We start from the raw sequence: 20403 nt of genomic DNA, 5'->3' as shown, positions 1-20403 counted from the left end.
CTGTCAAGCTCTCGCCTCTAGAGGCAAAACCACCAGCTACACAACCGGTAGGCTGGAAAGGACCGAAGGAGTACTCCCGTGAAGACTTCCTCTGTCCCTCCAGCAAAACAACACCAGAGGCTTCATGTAACTGTAAAGGCTCGAAGAAGTCCTCCAAAGCAAACGGTCTTCTCCTGCGCCACCTCGAAGATAGTCTTTGATGGTGTTGGCATGTGATACCTTAGCCCGGCCAGCCTCCATGTTGCCGGTGTGCACCAACAACTGTTTTTCAGCGTTGGAGTCCACAGGCCAACCGCGCAAGCAAGCTGATGCTTCTGTGGACTCCATGGAGCAGGATCATCCTGCTTCTGTGCCCTGTAGTTGTGCCTCTTCCCCAGCTGTCACTCTGCAGCTGCCGATGTGACACCACCACATTCCTTCCTCATCATGACTCTCCTCCAGTGGAATGTTCGTGGCCTTCGGTCCCACGAAGAGGATTTATGGCTGCTTTTAGCGTCGCACCGTCCCCTTGTACTCTGCCTTCACGAAACGAAATTGTGCCCTCGCGACCACTTTGAGCTTTCCAATTTCTTACCGATTCACTTTGACCTTCCCCCTGAGTTCAGCATTCCTTCTCATGGGGGCATCATGCTGCTCATATGGGATGATATTCATAGTCAACCCATCTCGCTGACTACCAATCTTCAAGCTGTGGCAGTTCACCTTTTCCTTCCCCACCTGACCTTTACGCTCTGTATTATATATGTCCCTCCATCATTCGCTGACACCAGGGCAGACTTTCTTTGACTTATTGGGCAGCTACGTCCCCCATTTTTGCTACTTGGTGACTTTAATGCTCATCATCTCCTTTGGGGTTCTCTCAGGACCTGTCTGAAAGATGCCCTCTTGGCTGACATTCTTAACCAACTTAACCTGTTTTGCCTTAACACTGGAGCACCCACTTTCTTTCCCGACTCCTCATACATCTATTCCCAATTGGACCTAACCTTCTGCACTGCCCAGCTTGTCCATCGTCTTGAATGGTCCGTTCTTTCTGGCACCTTCTCGGGCGACCATTTCCCGTGTGCTGACTCTTATCCCATCCGTGTGCACACCTAAATGGCAGCTTCCCAGGGCCGACTGACAGCTTTACTCCTCCCTGGCGACCTTCAAAGAACAAGATTTCCCCAGTTGTGATGACCAGGTCGAATATCTCACAAACATTATCCTTACTGCTGCAGAACGTTCCATCCCTGCAGTTCCTCTCTACCACGTCGTGTCCCGGTCCCTTGGTGGATTGAGGTATGCCACGACACAATTAGCGCACCTAGACGTGCAATGTGCATTTTTATCTGCCACCCTATGCTGCCAAACTGCATTCATTATGAAGAGTTGCGTGAAAGTGGCATCACGTTCTTCGGGATAGCGAAAGAGCTAGCTGGATTTCATTCACTAGTTTTTTTTTTTTTGCAGTTCCACACCTTCCTCTGCCATGTGGGCCAACCTCAGATAGCTCTCTGGAACCAAGATCCATTCCCCAATTTCCGGCTTGACGATGTCATCGTGGACCCTATTGCTATCTCCAACACCTTGGGCCGCCATTTTGCGGAAGTTTCGAGCTCTTCGGAAACGAGTGGAGGAGGCTCGGGCGATACCCTTCTCCTCTCCAAATTGTGAGTGCTACAATGCCGCCATTACTATGAGGGAGCTAGGTCATGCTCTCAGTTCATCCCGAACCTCCGCCTCAGGGCCTGACACCATCCACATTCAGATGTTACAGCACCTTTCTCTTGCAGACAAGCACTTTCTGCTTAACATGTACAACCGCATCTGGGCAAAGGGCACATTTGCTGGATGCTGGTGTGAAGCCACCATCATACCCATACCTAAGCCCGGTATGGACAAAAACCTTCCTTCTAGCTACTGCCCCATCTCCCTTACCAGCTGTGTTTGCAAGGTGGTGGAACGTATGATTCACGCTCAGCTAGTGTGGTGGCTCAAGCCTCGACATTTACTTATCATAGACACTGCGCCCAAATTTTAACTGTCTGCCACTTCCTGCTGGAATCGCCCTTTTTTAACAATTTACGTTCCAGCTTAGATTTGCTGTCTGATTTATCAGCCCTTTTAACGAATGACGCATGGGATGTTGACCACGTTGTACTTTTTATCCGCTGAAGCAATATGGCGAAGGCCATTTAACTTTTAGTTTTGGACCTCTATTTCTGTATGGTGTTTTTTAGCCCTTTTTCCAAGTGCCAGTTTTTATTCTGTCCATTGTAACCAATGTATAGTTGTTTAACTCCTCTCTGTGTTCGTGTTCTATAGTTTTGATTTGGGCATGTATGATCCCAGTTGTTTTTTGCACGCTTTATAAAGCAAAGCAAAACAAAACAAAACAAAACAAAACTGAACAGTTACACTTCTGTATGGCTGGCCTCTATTGCACTGGTTCATATCACCAACCGATTCTTTACCCGGGAGTCAGCTGACCAACCCAGGGAGTTTACTGATACCCTTGAAGAAATAATGAATCAGGCTCCTCCAGCATCAGAACCCTGAAGTAGTTTGCAGCTAAGATCTTGTATTTGGCAGCCATCGAAGTAATTGTCTCTGCAACACGGGGTAGCCATGTGGTCTGAGGCGTCTTTCCAAGGTTCGCACGTAGAAGTGTTGGAAAATGAAGCTGCTGCAAAGGCTGTTATTCAACTACCCAGACCTTTTTGCTATTCTGACCCCTCAGATGATCTCTGTGTTGCCGCATGTAGGAACATTGTCACTCTGGCATGAATACTGGTCTTCTCTATACGGGAACAGTATTTGGGAAATTAAATACCTCCCAGTGGCTTGGTCAACTTCCTCTCGCCGCTCTTGTCTTGAGGAGGTACAGAGGTACTTTCAGCTAGCCTGCATATTGGGCAATGTCATTTCAGCCACTGTTTTTTTTTTTTAAGTGGAGACCCCACACCACTCGTGCTTACTGCGACCAACGATTGACAGTGTGCCATTTTCTGGCCCAATGACTATTTTATAACTGTTAGTGTTAAAATGAGAGAAAAACATGGGATAAAATTGACTAGATGCAACTAACAGTGCAGTTTGTATGTTTTGTATTCAAGATGTTTGTAGCAGTCGTGTAGTTACAAACTTTTTTTATTTGTATTGTGTATTAATTATATGTATTTCCTTAGGACTGCTGATATGGTCGATACCAATTGCGTAAATTTAAAAAAATATAAAATGCAAGTGCCTTGTCTTTATACACACATAAAAAATATCGTTTATCAATCTTAAACTTTTGTTTCGTCATCTTTATGGTAATTAACAGACCTATGTTACAGAGTCGAAAATAGTGCTAATTTATAATAATATGCAGTGATGTTGAAGGCAAAAACTAAATTTAACAAGATATCTCGGTTATAATACATACAAAATACAATCACACAACAGCAGTTGACTCTGTGAGAGCTGTGTTGATGCCTTGATTGTAAAACCTTAAAATAGTGACTTATAAAAGACAGGCCAGCAAGCAGAAAAGAGTTATTTATTGTACCAATCACATAAAGTATCTACATTACAATTAATGCGGAGCCAGGAGTATGACATTCCACAGGGCTCTGTATTAAATGTCCTTTCTCTCATCGCTATTAATGGACTTGTGGCCTCTGCTGGACCATTGGCCACCCCTGCTCTGTATGTGGGTGATTTCTTATTTGGGCTAGCTCCCACTCGGTGGCTTCTGCGGAATGATAATTCCCGGGTGCCACTTGGCATGCTTCTATGTGGACAGACTCACACATTTTTCAGTTCTCTTCCCTTAAGTTGCGAGGGTGGTGCATTTCTGTTGCTGTACTACGTTTCATCCTGATCTGGACCTCTACCTCGACGCCCAGTGCCTGACTGCGGTCCCCCAATCCCGTTTCTTGGGCCTTCTTTTTGACAACAGTGTTACATGGTTGCACCACATCCTTCATCTGAAGGTTGGCTGTTTTCCTTAATTCAGTGTTCTTTACTTTCTTGCCCACACTTCTTGCGGTGTGGATCGTTCAACCCTTCTCCTCCTATACTGGGCATTAGTTCTGTCTCGTCTGGACTATGGTTATCAAGTTAATGGATCAGCTGGCCCTTCCATGCTGCTCCTCTTTGACCTGGTTCACCATTGGTACCCATTTAGCCACGGGTCCATTTTGCATAGCCCTGTCAGTGGTCTTCGGTTGACACTGGAATCTGGCCCCTTTCGATTTGGTAGTCCCAGCTCCTTGTTTCCTATGCCATCACTATTCGCTCTTCCCCTGAGCACCCCAACCCCCCTTCCTATTCTATTCTTTTCATGGTTTCGGGCCATCGCCCACTTGCTACTCGCCCTCGGGTGGGTTTACTGGTTAGGCTCTGTCTTGCTTCTCTCCACCGTGACTTCCATCCCCCCTACTTGTCCTCTTTCCCATGTTCTCTCCTGATCATATCCCCCACCCCCCACCCAGATACTTGCTCGGCCTTGCATTCGAATGGATCACTTCCAGTGTCAGAAAGCCTCCATCGCCCCAGTGGTGTTCCATTGTTTATTCTGAACACTCTTATGGGAGTTTCAGGATGACATTGTTTTTTACACTGATGGCTCTAAATCTGCTGATCATATGGATTATGCATTCGCGTCTTATGTCCGCTGGGACTCCATCTCTTGCCTGCCACATGTGGGGTGTTTACTGTGGAGTTCGTGGCCATCTGTTGGTCCCTCTGCTTCAGTATACAATCCTCACTCACCCGAGTTTTTTTATGTACAGACTCAGCGAGTGCCCTTCAGTCCATCGCTCAGAGCTTTTCCCGCCGCCCCTTGGTGTCTGCTATGCATGACCTGCTCGCTGATGTTGGTGATGCTGCTTGTTCAGTCGATTTCCTTTGGGTTCGTGGCCATGTAGGTATTCCAGATAATGAACTTCCTGATCATGAGGCTAGTGTGGGTGGCCTCCTATCCACCATTTTCTGTGACCCCTCTGGGGGCAGATTTGCGGCTTTACATCAAATCCCTTTTTGCCCAGTCATGGGCTGGCTCATGGGAGGCTACCTCCCTAATACGCTTCATGCCATCAAGGAGACTCCCACACTGTGGCGTTCTTACCTCTGTCTATCCCGGTAGAAATCTACCATCCTCTGCCATCTTTGTCTTGGCCATACTGAGTTGATCCATGGCTTTTCACTCCGCAGTGAGCTGCTTCCCCTATTTAGGTGTGGTGCTCCCCTCACAGTGATCCATATTTTGCTGGACTGCCCCCCAACTTTTGGCCCTTCACATGAAATAAGCCCTTCCACCTTCTTCGTCTCAGGGGGGTAGCAGATGACTCTCGCATGGTTACATCTGTCCTCAGTTTTTTTTTACAAAGTGGTTTTTCCTCTCAGGTATACGTCTTTGAATTTTCCTCTGGAATTTGAGTCCCTTAGTTAGCATGAGCATTGGTTTTGGAAACCTTGATCTTGCCTCCACACCAGCCAGGTACTCCCATCCTTTCCCTGCATTTTGTCTTATCTGTTGTGCTGTTTTGTTTTCCCTCTTCTTGTGCCTTGTTCCCCTGGCATTGTCCCTGTTGTGTTGTGATAATAGCATGGTGTGGGCGTGGGGACAGGTCTGTGGCAGTGCTGGTGCCCCACCACCCATAGTGTTTCTGGAGCACCCCTGCTCTGTTTCCACTCACCCCATCTGGTTCTTTTCTCTTCGTGCTGCCCTGATGTCCCTTTTCCCCCTTCTTAGCACATTATCCCTTCCCCTTGACTGGATTGGACTGTTTGTGTTGTTCCTCCCTTGATTTCTGCCATCGTAGATCATGGGACCGATGACCTTGCTATTTGGTCCCCTCCCCCTTATCAACCATCCAACCAACCAGCCGACCTTACGTTGCTATGCAATTTTCTGCCATCTAGGTGTTCTCTCTCTCTCTCTCTCTCTCTCTCTCTCTCTCTCTCTTTCTCTTTCTCTTTCTCTTTCTATTTCTCTCCTGAAAGATTGTAACTGCTGTGCTGAAATACCCTGTATTTATAAATCTACATACTCTCCTTTGGCCATATGGTGCTCAGGCTATTGGTCTGCAGAACTAGGCTAAATTCCTAAATCACAGACTTTTAATTCATAATTAAAGATTACACTACCACCACATTACACTACAGTACTTGATATCGGAACCAAGTTAGAGTTCCTCATTTGAATGAATGGTTAGTCCCTGGCACATTTAATCAAAACTCAGGGTTCACAGGAGTGCTGTGCCACTCATGGTGTAGAATTGGGAGATGGCTGTCAGGGTCTTGGGAAATCCTTCCTGGTCTTTCCTGAGGCTCATCTTCTCACTGCTTCTGGAAGGTTGTACAGGAATTTTTTGCCAAGGTGCGTCTCATTGTCTCTTTGTATTTGTCTCTTTGCTATTTATGTTTGCAGTTCATGAGCTTATGTTTTGGCTGTTTGTGAGTCCAGATTGTACCACAGTGCCTCATTCGTTATTATGTTGTAGACTGTTGTACTGCCAAGAACATTCCTGTCCTGTTGTATGACATCTTGTCTAATGGCACAATCTTAGACAAAGTGGTCTGTGGTGCTGATTGTTCCATATTCACAAGCGTGTGTTGTGCATTGTAGTATTTTTTGGTAAGTAGCTGGGATATGGACCATTTCCTGAGAAATAGTGTATAGTTCTCCTGGTTGGATGGAAGTAGGAAATTCTGGATCTTTCTTTCATATTAGGAAGGAACTGAAGTTCTTCTCTTCGTTTCTGCCCTGTCTTAGATTTCTTGCCATTCTGTATTAATGTGTGCCTTTATTTACTAGTTTGATGTGGCTCTTGTGCCCAGTATCATCTTTACGTTGAGGTATTCACCCTTTTTGAGCCAACACTGTGCACTTCTTTTTCATTATGGCTATGTTTAGAGGCAGTAAGCGTAGTGTCACCATCAGCACCTCAGTCAGTGTCGTTTTGTATGCACCTGTCATGTGCAGTAATACACTTCCCTGTGATTGCCATAGAGCCTGTGTTGTCCGTACCTTTCTGGCCCTTAAACTCTCAATTTGTAGCCATAGTAGTGATTAAGATTTCATTGTGATATATTCTTATCGCACTTAGAGGCGGCTGAAAGAGAATTTTAAGCCTCTGTGGCAGACAGTTTCTGCATTTGCATGAAAGTTTTTCTTTTTGTTGATGTTTCTTTTCACAGATTGGTCATTTATTCTGATTGTAGGGTTTCTTGATATCAATAATTAGAGACCGAATTTTATGCATCATAAAAACCTTAAAATACGCATGAAAAATGCTTAAAATGCATGAAAAGTGCCAAAATATGCAAGATCAAATAATAAAAAAAACATGGTATTTGTGCATTATATCTCAAAGTTGAACCTGTGCATATCAGTTACGAGGAAGAGCACTGGTCACACGAAAAATCGGTACATTTAGAACGCTGAATACTTCGTGGTAGAGGTTAGGAAAGGGGCCATTCAGGGATTATTTTGTAAAAATTTGCAAAATGGGAACGCATACTGTGTTTCAAGAATTGTTCCTTCTTTGCTGTTGTTGTCAGTAAGAAGCGGATGTGATGCGAGTGAGTCGCAGTGAAACAATCCATATGTACAGGACCAACTTTGAGATATATCGCACGCAGAGAGGCATGCTCAAAAACTCCGTAATATTTTATTTAAAAAACAACATACAGTCATGAATTTTTTTGACAGTATTAACTTTTAAGTAATACTATTGGACAAAAGCATCATTAACAATTTATTTTACGTTTTTCTACTATTGTAAACATAAACAACCAAGTACTGTTCCAAATGTTCGATAGTAAGATTGTGTCTTTGATCACTCAAAACATTTATATAAGCAGAAAAGAACCATTCTATATCAACTGAGGTAATTGGTCAGTATTTGAACTTGGATACTATGTTGGCACTTATTGTTTCTGATAAAAGTTAACCTGTCACACTAATAAAACTATCAGTTCGGTACAAGGGTTAAAAGCCCGGGTTATTGTTTAAAAATGATTTCAAACTTTTCTTTAAGTTTTCCTGGCTGGCAATTAGGAATTCATTAGAATAACTTTATTTGTTAACTGAATAGATCCATTCAAACCTTGAGTTTCAAGCTTTTTAATACTTTCAGGTGCGTGGGAAAAATGAGTGCTAATCACAGCGATGTCTTTTTTAATACTGGAATCATTAAAAGCTTCATGTCGAAGTCGTTTAGTATCCCTCTAATGGCCTTGAAATGATCATTGTAAAATAACACAGCTTCGGCCCACGTACCCCGAGTTACCACTGCTTTGGGAGGTACAGGCACATTTGGTAGTTTTTCTTTGTAGGTCTTGATGTGAGCAAGAGCAATTAGAAACATTTTCTTTGTGGATGAAATCAGTTTATTTTCATTCACAAATGTGGAACATACTTCTTCAGGAAGGCGATGTACTCCATGAGGAAAGCACGTCACATGAATCGAACTGGGATAAAATACTCTGAGGGCTTTCCCTGCTTTGATCATATAGAGTGCAGCATCTGAAATAAACACAAACACCCTGTCATCTGCAGAAGATCCTGGAAATATTTTTCTAATGCCCTCATTCACAAATCTGGCAATCATAGAATTATTTACTTTTTCAAGTTCTTTGCAGGCTGCTAAATGGGAAGAAGAAGACTTCTTTTTCAAAGCACCAACAATTAAATTTGCAATGTAGTGGTCACAAGTGTGTCTAGTTTTGTCAAATGAAATCCAGATAATGCTGTTCTTGAGTTCATTGTGCATTTCCTCCAGAACATTTATGTAAATTGTTGGTATGTAATTTTTATGCAATGTTGGTTGATCTGGTATATTTTGTTTTAAGCCATATTTGCACAGGAAGCATCTGAGGGTAAGGTTTGTAAGTTTGTGAAGAGGTATATTGCGAAATGAATGCTTCACATAGGTCCATGTTAAACCACCGTTTTGGTTACCTTTGGACAACCCTTGCTACTGCAACTTGCTGTTGTCAGAAGTTGTTGTCATGGTCCTTTCTTCTGCTTTCCTGCAATGTAAAGAGTTTTCTTGACATGCTGGTCTATTTGAAACTTTTTGCATGAAACATTTTTCTTGCAAACTCAACAATCTAAAACAATGTAATGATTTCTTTTTTCGGGCAGTATGGTGCACGACACCTTACATACTACAAGTCATAAACACATTCAGCTGTGTACAAGTATATTGCAAACATAAACAACTAAGTACTGTTCCAAATGCATGCGTAGTTTAATTTAATTGTTGCCATGTGTACAATATGACAGCAGAGCTGATTAACCGGGGGCATGGGCGCAGGAGCATTGATTCTTGTCTGCCTGTTCCTGTTCCTCTTCTGTAATGATTTCGCTAGGCAGTGACCTCTTGGTTAGCGATTGCGGTCAATCTGTGGGACATCAAGACTAGATCAAGCTAGAGACTGCCCACCTAAATTTTTTAAATATTGTTAACATATAGTGAAAATGCACATCATCACTAGATTTTAATTAAAATATGCAATAACCGGTGAAAAGGAGCCAAGTATACAAATGAATTTGCAACTTGCAAATGCATATAATCCGGTCTCTATTGGCAATGTTCTTTTTTGTGCCCCCGGTTAATCAGCTCTGCTGTCATATTGTACACATGGCATATTTTGGGTCCTGCTATCATTAGTTTGTTTTTTTGTTCACCAATTACTTAGTCTTTCAAGAACCACCTTACTATTTTCCCTCTATTTAGTTAGCCCTTGTGTTGACAGATACTATAATTAGCAGAAAGCCTGGAGAGGTGATGCAGCCTCTAATGTTTGTTGTGCTTTGAAGTTGGTTCAGTAACAGCTCTCTGCCAACATCCCAGAAGCTGGACTACAGAGCCCCACAGGGAGCCCTTGGTGATGTGTTTCACAACGCCTTAGCCTTATCAAAAATTATGCGTATAAAATACTTGTCATCTGAGGTGTTCGCAGTAAGCATTGCCTAATTTATCGCATCCTCAGTAGGTTTCCCTTTCATGAAAGTGTACTACTGGGGACTCATGCTAGGGATGGGAAAAACTGACTGAGCAAAACCAATACCAGTATTTTATTTTTGAATAACTGCTATTTTTCGGAATTGGTTTTTTCTGTTTAATTTTTCTTCTAATAACTGGGAAAAAATGAAATATCAGTGAACCATAGCAGCAGTGCTAAAATTTATGGTTTTTAAATAAACCTTTTTAAAGAAAGGGGTGATTTTTTTTTTTTTTTCTTAAAATTTAGATTGGGTTGAAATATTGCATTATCATAGAAAATGGAAAAGCAATAAGCATTATTTTAATAACAGTGCCGACAGAAACAAGCAATCAATGCATGGCATAAGAACTGGTACAGCATTGCTGAGACAGTCATGTACTTGTTACCATGTGGCATGGCCTGTTAGATGGTATGCGTGCACGTGCAGTGTGCAAGGCTTGTCTGTATGTTAGTTCCGACTATTTGAAAGGTACAAATAATGGTATGATCCTCTATTGAAACATGAGTTTTGAGCAGAGTTTCAGAAATTTTGGGTTAATAGGAGAATATTGGTGACTTTTTGCGCAGTTTGACCACTTATCACTTTTTGAGAAAACCCGTGAACATTGGACGGACTGAGCTGTTTTTTATTTGCCTATTTAATTTAATATTTTGATTCTACGTGTCTTGAAATTGAAGGAGTAAAAATATATCAATCTTTGTTAGAGTTCTACCTCTGTGGGTCACTTCGGTCTATCATTTTCTGGTAATCTTCTTTAATAAGTCTTCTTTTCGAATTGACCAGTACCTTTTTATTTGTTCTGATCTTTTTTGTTGTTCCATATCTGCAAATACCCATTTTATTGTGTGTGTTTTCTGTTTTGGTTTAAATCTTATGTTTTTCAGTTTCTTTAAATTTTCTGTTTTGTTTGACAAAACATCCCAGTTTAATTGTAGCACTTTCATATCCTCCCTGATTTCCTTTATCTATGATCTAGCTTTTCTTCTCTCTTGTTTTTAGGATTTTGATGATTCTGTTTTTCTGAGTGGCTTTAAAAAGTGTTTCACTTCCATACGTCACATCTGGTTGAACCACCATCTTGTAATGTTTAATTTAGGTTTGACAGACAGGCTTTTTATTGACAGGTCACCTTGATTTTTGAGGTGTTGTCATTTTATTAGTTTTTTCTGGCTCTGCATGTTACTCGTCCAAGCTATATGTTATAATTTCTCCTAGGTATTTAAATTTTTTCATTATTTTCTTTGCTGTTATTTACTGTTATGTGCTTTATTGCTACTGGACCTGCTACCATTTTCTCAGTCTTCTCAAATGGTATAGAGAGTCCTATTTTTTTGTGCTACATCTTATAGGCTTGTTATTTGATTTCTGTCTGCTTGACTGTTTTTAGCTAGTGCAGTAAATCAATTTAAGTTTATTTGATCTAACTTGGTTCCTACTCTTATGTTTTTAGAATTTTCTTTATGCTATTCCCTCACCATGTACTCCAGAGAACAACTGATAAGTGATGACAATAAATCATTTCCCTGCCTAAACTCTGCTTCAATTGTAAATGGCTCAGATATTTCTCCATTTCTCCACTGAACTTTAGATTTAACATTTGTAAGTCTGAAATTCCTTAGTGTCTTCATCATTGAAAATCTGAAGATACAGAGTCTACAAAGGTTGCGATTTGTTGTCTGGTCTTCTTTTGTAGTAATCCATTACCAATTCCACAGGGATTATCTGTTCTGGGCATCTTCTCCAGGGCCTGAATCCTCCTCGGTATTCTCCTAATTCCAGTTCAAACTTATATTTAGAATGATTGCATAGAATTCTTGACATGACTTTATATTTAATATCCGAAAAAGAATTTGCTCAGTAGCTGTCTGGATTTGATTTGTTTCCCTTTTTGTGTAATGGATAGATCATAGCTGTAGTCCAGTGTTGTGATTGTTGTTCTTCATTGCAGGTTTTTACTGTGCATTGGTGTAATGGTACCTTCATTGTTTCTGCTGCATACTTCCAAAGTTCTGCAAACAGTTTATCTTTTCCACTTGCTTCGTAGTTTTTAAGAACTTTAAAAACTTCATAGACTTCGTGGATTGTGAGTGAGTTTACATTGTATGCTGATAGTTTGAGAGGGGTATCTGCGTTTTTTTGAAGTAGTTCATGGGGACCACCCAAATTTAGTAATTTGGTAAATGTTTCTCCTAAAATTTCTATATTTTTTTATATTGATATGGGTCATCTTATTATTTTGTCGCTTGACATTAACGTTTGCGGATCACATCTTTGTAGTTAACTACTAAATATTTTGTAGCAATCTCTTGAGTTCGTTTTCTCACTATTTGTTTTTATCATTACTAGTAGGCCCTATATCTTTCTGGTATTGACGAATAACCCTTCTTATTATTTCTTGGGTTATCTTTCTTTGTTTTGCCAATTCCAAGAGTGATTTTTCTGTTTTATAACTCTGATACCTTAACCCAGGCTTGGGGTCTATCTATGCTGTTTTATCACACTCATCATTCCGCTATTGGTGTTGCTTCCATGGGTTTATTGGGGCTACTTGTTCAGCTAGTTCTGTTGGGAAACTGTTTCCTCTAAATCATCTGTTGCTTTTATATTCCTTGTTCGTTCTTCATATTCTTTGTAATTTGTCAACTTTTGATGATCGTGGATTGTCTTCTTGCTGAGATTGGATTTTTTTGTCAGTAGGGTGAATCTCTCTCAGAACTTCCACATTATAGATTTCCGTGTGATAATTTTTATCTGTGATGCATGATACAATTGTTAGTCCGTTTTCCCAGTCGAGATGTTTCGAAGTTTTGAGCTTTTCTCTTGATGTTTGTTGACTTTGAGATCATGTGACAGTTGCTGCAGAATTCCTCGTCTCATGACATTGGTGTTTGTTGTTCTTTGTGTTGGGCAATTCCCTATTATATTGCTGTCTCTCATCCCTTCGTAACTGGGCATCAAAATCTCCAATTAAAATTTTGGCGTGACTTTTATTTATGTCTGTATTGTATAATGTAAAATTTCCCAAAATATATCCAAATCTTCTCAGTGTCCTCTCTTATTATTTTTATCATTAGTTGAGTCATGGACATTTACTACTGTGTATATTTTATTTGCAACTTTTATAGTTAGTGTTGATAGTCTGGAAGATTGTGATTAAATTGTATTACAGAATAAGTTACTTTGAGACTGACCACAAATCCTATTCTGCATTGTGAACATTCCTGCATTACTCTTTTTTTTCCTGATATGTCTTGTAAATTTTTTATACATTGTGATTCTGTCAGTTCCTGATCAACTTTACTTATTTCCTGAAGTCCAGTTATTAGAATCCCTTTAGAGATCCATTTCATCTGTCAAAATTTTTGCCTGGTTGTGTGATGAAATTTAGGTTGTGTGTAACTAGGTGGTTTATCTGTCCTGTCTTGAGTCCAAATTTTTTCTTCAGTTAGTCTTAGGTATTTTCTTGATTCTCCGACTCATGTTTCAAGTGACTGCCCACCATTTTCGTTGGCCATTACCAGGCAATGGATTTTTCTGTAAAAGATTTCCTTCCTTGTTTAATTTCCAAAGGTAACCATAAAGGTTCTTATTTCTCCATGTATTGCTAGAGTTAAATAAATAAAAAAAATAAGCTATTGCAGTAACCAGTTGTTTTGAACAGTTTTAACAGTCGAGTTGAACTGGCATTGAGGAAAACTGAAAACCAGTTGTTTCAGTGATAGCTGTCATTGCTAGTTCATGCCTATTACCTGTCTGTGAATCTCTCAAGTGCCAGTGCAGAAGTTTTTCATGCACTTTGGCTAGACCATCAGCTGCAGGTTCTGAGGTCACATTAATTGGAAATGTGAATGACATTGAGACCGATGAAGTTTTCTTTATTGAAAATGATAATTTGGGTTAATTTTAATATGAATATAAAAATGTATGATCAATTAAGTATATCTTCTTTCTAAATGAGCCTTCAAATTTGTAAAATTTTATTTTATTTAATTTTTTTTAATTATTTTTTTTTGCAAGTGATTACTGACAGCCTCTTCTCAAGGTTGGCAGCTCTGTAATAGCTCTTTGTATTTTTTGACTGATTGACAGAAACTCAGTCTTTGTCATTCTGTTTGCTCTAGTTGTCTCTGGAAATATATTCTTGCCTGCTTTGCTCTGATTCTTAAGGATTGTAGGTTGGGACTCCAAGGAATTTGAGACCTTTTTGCTTACTAACAAATGTTGGAAATGCCTTGTCTTGCACTATCTGCAACGCTTGCACCAATTTGTCGGCTTTGTGTAAACATTCACTTTGCAAAGATTGTATTATAGTGTCTAAGTCATTATCTGCTTCCGTAATTGTAAAATAAATGAAATTATGGGCACTTGGTGCAAATCCATCACAGACTCTCCACTTTTCAATGCCAACACTGACTTGCGAGTTTGCAAGGGTGATATCTATATTTGTTGCCTTACTTGTGAGATATTGAAAAGTGGGTGGGTATAGAGTACTGTTCATGACATGAAGGCCAAGTTCTTGTATAATGTCCAGAATATGGAATATGGATCCTGTATATATGGTACGTGTAGTTTATCTCCTCTAGCACTTCAAAGTTCTTGCATCACCATAGCAATGTGCATCTCGAATTTATCTGGCCAATTTTAGTGATTTGTCTGTGTTCTATTGCCATTGTGTGCGAGTTGATTGTATAAGAATGCTACAGGAATTTAGTGAGCACATAGCTACGGGGCCATTCTAATCTGTGATCATATGCAATTTCGCCATGTGTCTTCACTTATTGCTTGTACAGATGCTCATTATGAGTTGTCTTCTGCTTCGTCTTATAGACAATGTCAAGTGAGGTCTGTATTTCCTGTGTTTGTAGGCTAGTTATTGATACTGAGCTGAATATGACCAGCTTCCTCCATGACAGGAATGAATGTGCGTGTTGAGGTTTCTTATTGCTATAGTTAACACGTGCTTATTCTTCAATTTAGCTAATCATACACGTTTTCACACACTTCGTAGACAGGCCATGGGTAAAACTAGACTCTTTCCATTTATCATGTTTGTCTATGACTGTTTACATCCCCTTCGTGGTTCCTGTTGTCATCTGTAGTTCTCTTATGATCTGTGTATTTTCATAATCATACTCTTATTAGGTATTGTATGTTATCACACTCTACTACTATAACATGTATCATGCTGTCACCTTGCATTCATTACACTTTCAACTTTTTCTGAGTTTGAGAGTGTGTTCTCCTTTTAAGTCTTCCTTATCTAAAGGTAGACATGCTTTCTTTTCTTATTTTCCTTTCTTCTTAGCCATTTCCAGAAACCCGACTCTTTCTTTCTGTTATCCCTATTATTGGCCTTTTTATTGTCCATCTCATTGCTCTTGTCTAAGTGGTCAGTCACGTTTGCCGTTTTTGATGCTGTCTCTCTTCTCGTTCTACACTGCACGCAGGACCAAAATATTTTGGCTCTTTCTGTACCTTGCTTTCTTTTGCTGGAGTTTTAAGTTTCTTACAAAGCTGACAGGTAATTTTATAATCCATTTGCACAGTGGACTCGGGTTTAATAGTTATCTTTCTGGACAGTGGTCATCTTCAACAGTCAACCTAATACTTGTTGCATTTGTAGTTCCTCGATGGTTTCCTGTGATGCTTGTTAGCAGATTACCCAATAGTTAAAAATCCATAATCCATTCTTTTAATTTTCCACTATAAGAACATTTGGTATGTTGCACAGTCTTTATCTCATATGCTACGCAATTTCTTACTTTTCACATGTGGAATGCACACTCGAGCTCACTTGCTATTTTGACAGTCCTTTTTCCAGATTCTCAACAACGTGAGCATATCAGTTTGTTTTTGATACAGTGCTTTGCAGTGTGCTCATAGTCATGGCAGTTGTAGCATTAAGTACATGTAACATATTTCTTGACAGCTGTTGATCAAAATCCAATGTATATTCTTCTCTGAGTAACTGACTGTGCTCTGACTGGATTTACTGTCAGCTTCTCTTGTGGACCAGTTTTAAACCTGACTTTTGTTTCTTCTAAGAATTGCTTTCTATCTGTAGTTCCTCGAAATTCTGTTTGTATATTGACTCAATTAATTCACTTTTGCCATGGTAACTGGGACAACATGCACTACCACTTAAGCCTTCACTTCATTGGTGATTCATGTAACGTTGCTTTATTTCGCTTCAAATTTTGGCTCCAGTAGTCTCAATCTTTGTATTTGTGATGACATTTGAGTGAGTGGAGCAGTGGCTGTCACACTGGTGAGTGACTGGACCATCTTGTTGTCTTGTTTTTATTTTCCTCCCTAAGACTAACATTTTCTTTTTCTAATTGTTGTATATGCCTGGTCAGTTTTTCTTGTGATATATTGCTCAGTGGGTGAGTTTGTATTTTAAGTTGAACATTTTTGTGGCAATAACCTTGATAGTTATGTGGAATAACTCATCAGTGTACGTTTTCATGTCCTAAAGTTTTTGTGGAGGGCTTTGCTGCACTCCCTGTGCTTGTTCATTCTCAAATATACCTACAGACACTGTTGTTGCTGATGCCTCTGCTGTCCCTTGAAGTCGCTATTGTCTCCCGCATGCTCATCCTCCTCCACCTCCTCCTCCTCCTCCTCCACCTCCACCACCACCAAACGGACGTTGAGTGTCAGCTTTTAAGGTTTCACAAATTCTCAAATCTATACGTTAAATCATGTAGATATACACAGAAATTAGGAGGGAATGATTGTCTGAATGAGTATACTACAGTCAGAATTTTTAAAAGCATAGCTTTAGTTTACAACTGATAATATAGGATGAACTAGGTTTTTGCAGCACTCAGTGTCCAGAAATACATAATATTTCTCTGTGCATAACTTTTGATATAGTCAGTGAAAAATAAAGATGAAGTAGCATATACAGATTTTGCACATCTGGATTTGTGATATAATCTACACGAACATGCCAAAGATGCACACAGCAGCATCAGTTATTAGCACTATAAATAGCAAAAACCATGAAGCACCCCTTTTGCATTAGGTGGCTAACAATGCCTTACTGTTTTATTACTCAAAACCCATTTATACGCTCCTGCCTGCTGCATAAGTGATCATTTTTTTTAAATTTAAGCTGGTGAGTCATCTCTGTCTGTTCTCAGATTAAGTTTTTCTATTTCACAAAAGTAATTCAGCATTCCACTTTTGCTGCTTAGGTATGTTTGTCTTATTTGTTTTCTCTTGTTTATCCCATATGGTTTAGGGTCCATTTCTTCAAGAAATGGCAAATTTTAGTTCATTATTTAACTTCATGGCTGGATGCCCTTCCCGATGCCACAGTTGTTCAGGCCACCTAAGGGACGGAAGTTGTGTGCGCCATCTGTGTGTGAATCATGTAAACTTTGTCGAGTGGTTTTATTGTATTTTAACTGTTTTCATATTGTGTTCATGCAGCATACATAATCAAAATGAGATGTGCAGTTTTGTTTTGAATACATTCAAAAGTTAAATTTCAGTTTTTAATAGTGCTTACTTGTATTGATCATAGTCGTAGTTTACTCATCCATAGATTATCTTTATGGTAATATTAGAGACACTATCTTGCAATAAAAATATCCAAAGAATGTAAATCTCTGTCTCATTGAACTCAGATTACACAACATAAATGTCATACTTTGATTCTTAAAAGTCTTGAAATTTTCTTTTCTTTAGTTGCAGATTCCCTTATTTTACCAAAGTCATCTTGGTGAAGATTGTGGAGTAGTTCTAGAAAACAATACGAAAATATCACAAAGTTCCCCATATCTACAGTGTTTTTCTTCTCTGGTTTTCAACAGTGTAAAGTTAGTTGTACAGGTTGAAGAAACAGCAAGTGGAAGCAGTCATGGATTCAGAAAATAATGATAATAGTGTTAGCAATTCATCAGAAGATGTGTTGACAGAGGAGCAGAGACAGTTTATTGAAATGTGCGAGACAGAATTCTCAAATAGATTTACAGAAACTGATGAAGAATATTGTAAAGTACAACAGACAAGAATGTCACCTCCAATAGTTGATCCGTGGTATAACAAACCTAGGCGTAATTATGACTGGCCTGCTCGAGAAGGAAGTGGACATCGCAGGAATCCATCATGGCGTAGTGAGAGATGGCAATCTCAAGGTGGTTACCAGCATCCTAGACAGGATCACTATTATGACAGAAGACATAGGCCTTATTGATAGACACCTATGTTTTTTTTTTATATAAAAGTCATTTACTCACTGCCTGTGCAACTCATTTTGTAAGTAAATGTTTTGTAGTGTGAAATAAACAGTAAGGGCATGCAGTGGTTTATGTACAATCAATAAAGGCATGTTAATGTTTGTCCATCTGAAATACTTGATTTATATGAGTCTAGAAATGATGACAATATCTCTTGGTTACCACTATATCGTACTATATTTTGCATTTAACAAGCACTTACAGAAACATCGAAAACAGTCATATTTGATGCAGTATGTGTCACATCTACTTATTTTTCCTTCACACCACACATAAAGTATTTCTGGATGTGCACTATCACAAATTTCTATATGTTTTTAGAAAGTTCAAACATATATCAGGAAATAATAATAGTGTACAAACCAATTAAACTTAAAAAAATCAGACGGCAACACAGCTGAGTATCTGACTGCTAAGTGAATTATGTTACTGTCTTTCCAAACAGCTTCCAAGTTACTGGTATTTGGAATCAATTGTTTGTGTATTTTCATTAAATAATGTTCTGGAATGTAGGTTGATGATGGTTTCCCCACACTGTTGGTTTAAAGACTGTTGCAGTCTGCCTTTGAAGGTCAAAGTTGCAGTAGTCTACTACATTTGTATTGATGTGCAAGTACCGTATTTACTCGAATCTAAGCTGCACTTTTTTTCCGGTTTTTGTAATCAAAAAAACCGCCTGCGGCTTAGAATCGAGTGCAAAGCAAGCGGAAGTTCTGAAAAATGTTGGTAGGTGCCGCCACAACTAACTTCTGCCGTCGAATATATGTAGCACTACACAGGCATGCTTTGTAGGCACAAAGATAAATACTGGCGCCAAAACCTCTGCGTCAGTAAATAAATAAAAAAAAAGAGATGGTTGCTAATAGGAACCTGACAAAATGTGTATCACATGCAGTATTCTCTTCACCATAAGAAAGAATACGAATATAAACATTTTGCCATGTATTCTTTCGTGTTTGCTGCTATCTCATTTAAATCCTGTTTGCCTAATGAACTACGAAACTAGAGTGAGACAACAGCAAACGCGGAAGAATATACATATCGTGTCATGTTCATATTCGTATTATTTTTATACCTAATAGTGATACAGTCAGAAATGAAGCACGCCAACTGACTAGATTTTTAAATCTAAGATGACTCTAATTTCTGTGCACAATTTGATGTACTAAAGAAGCGGCCGCAAAGATTTTCAAATGAAGAAAAATGTTCGCCTAACTCTCGTTCAGAACATCTTCTATCATACACAGTCTATTATTTGATTCTTGTTAATCATTATCAAATAAAGCAGCAGTGTAAGTAAGAACAAATAGCAGTCTCTTGCCATTGTTTCGCTAATTAGACGATTCCTCTCTTTCTTTTTTTTTTTTATTGTAAGCGGCGGTAGCGTGCACAAAAGCAAGCCGTGCCGCGAGCGGCTACAGGGCGTAAACATGTACTATCAGAATGCAACAAACAATGCATGACACTGTACAGTAATACATTTTCAGCTTAGAGTTACGTAAACACCTATAACAAAGAAAACAGCACTTATCAGATCAAAGCAAAATAAGCAATCGTTTCAAACCAGACGAGTTACGTGAAAAAGGAAGGGTACCCGTATAAATACGGACGGAGCGCCTGACGCATAGCAATGGCTACCTGGTAAAGCCTAACTGCTAAGCTTACGACTCGAACCAAACTACTGTAGCTGTATCGTCTTTCATTCGACCTAAATTGTGTCTCGTGTTACAATGGACCAACTTTGTTTCGATTTGGAGGTGTGGTTTAAAACTTTTCTCTCCCTTTAAATTTAGAGTCTCAAATTTTACGTGCGGCTTAGATTCGGGAATTTTTTTTTTTTTCCTTTATTTCGAGTCTCATTTTTCAGGTGCGGCTTAGGTTCGAGTGTGGCTTAGATTCGAGTAAATACGGTAAAGCAGCTGATGTATGTTTCATTTTGCTATTTTGATTTGTTTTTTGAGAGTCAGCAGTAAATTTTTTATTAAACCTACTCGGACCTAGTCTTTAAGAGGTGTCATTCTGCTGTTGAGTAAAGGACTGTTACTGACTTGTCCATGGCATTACACTCTGTGACGCAACTGTGTCTGTAAAGGTCCGTTTGCACGTACAGTATATTTTACACCTGCCGTAGTTCATAAATTTCACCTTCTTGCACTTGCAAACATC

General features: G+C 39.5%; 1 protein-coding gene across 2 annotated transcripts in view; it reads left to right on the top strand.

Annotated features, from left to right (window-relative positions):
* The window catches only part of LOC126457256 (uncharacterized), a 114898-nt gene that overhangs the window by 31881 nt on the left and 62614 nt on the right, over window positions 1-20403 (top strand). Inside the window, exon 5 of one of the 2 annotated variants that reach the window (XM_050093417.1) lies at window positions 17687-17861. The exons of the other annotated variant lie outside the window; for it this stretch is intronic. Within the exon in view, the coding sequence (XP_049949374.1) occupies window positions 17687-17724 (38 nt within the window). The 3' untranslated portion in view covers window positions 17725-17861. Of the gene's footprint in view, window positions 1-17686; window positions 17862-20403 lie in introns of those variants that run through there. 2 annotated transcript variants of the gene reach the window in all.

This window comes from Schistocerca serialis, chromosome 2 (assembly GCF_023864345.2).
Source record: "Schistocerca serialis cubense isolate TAMUIC-IGC-003099 chromosome 2, iqSchSeri2.2, whole genome shotgun sequence".
Classification (NCBI taxonomy): Eukaryota; Metazoa; Arthropoda; class Insecta; order Orthoptera; family Acrididae; genus Schistocerca; species Schistocerca serialis.
The sequence above is the reverse complement of the archived record's forward strand: the minus strand, read 5'-3'. Positions and strand labels throughout refer to the sequence as shown.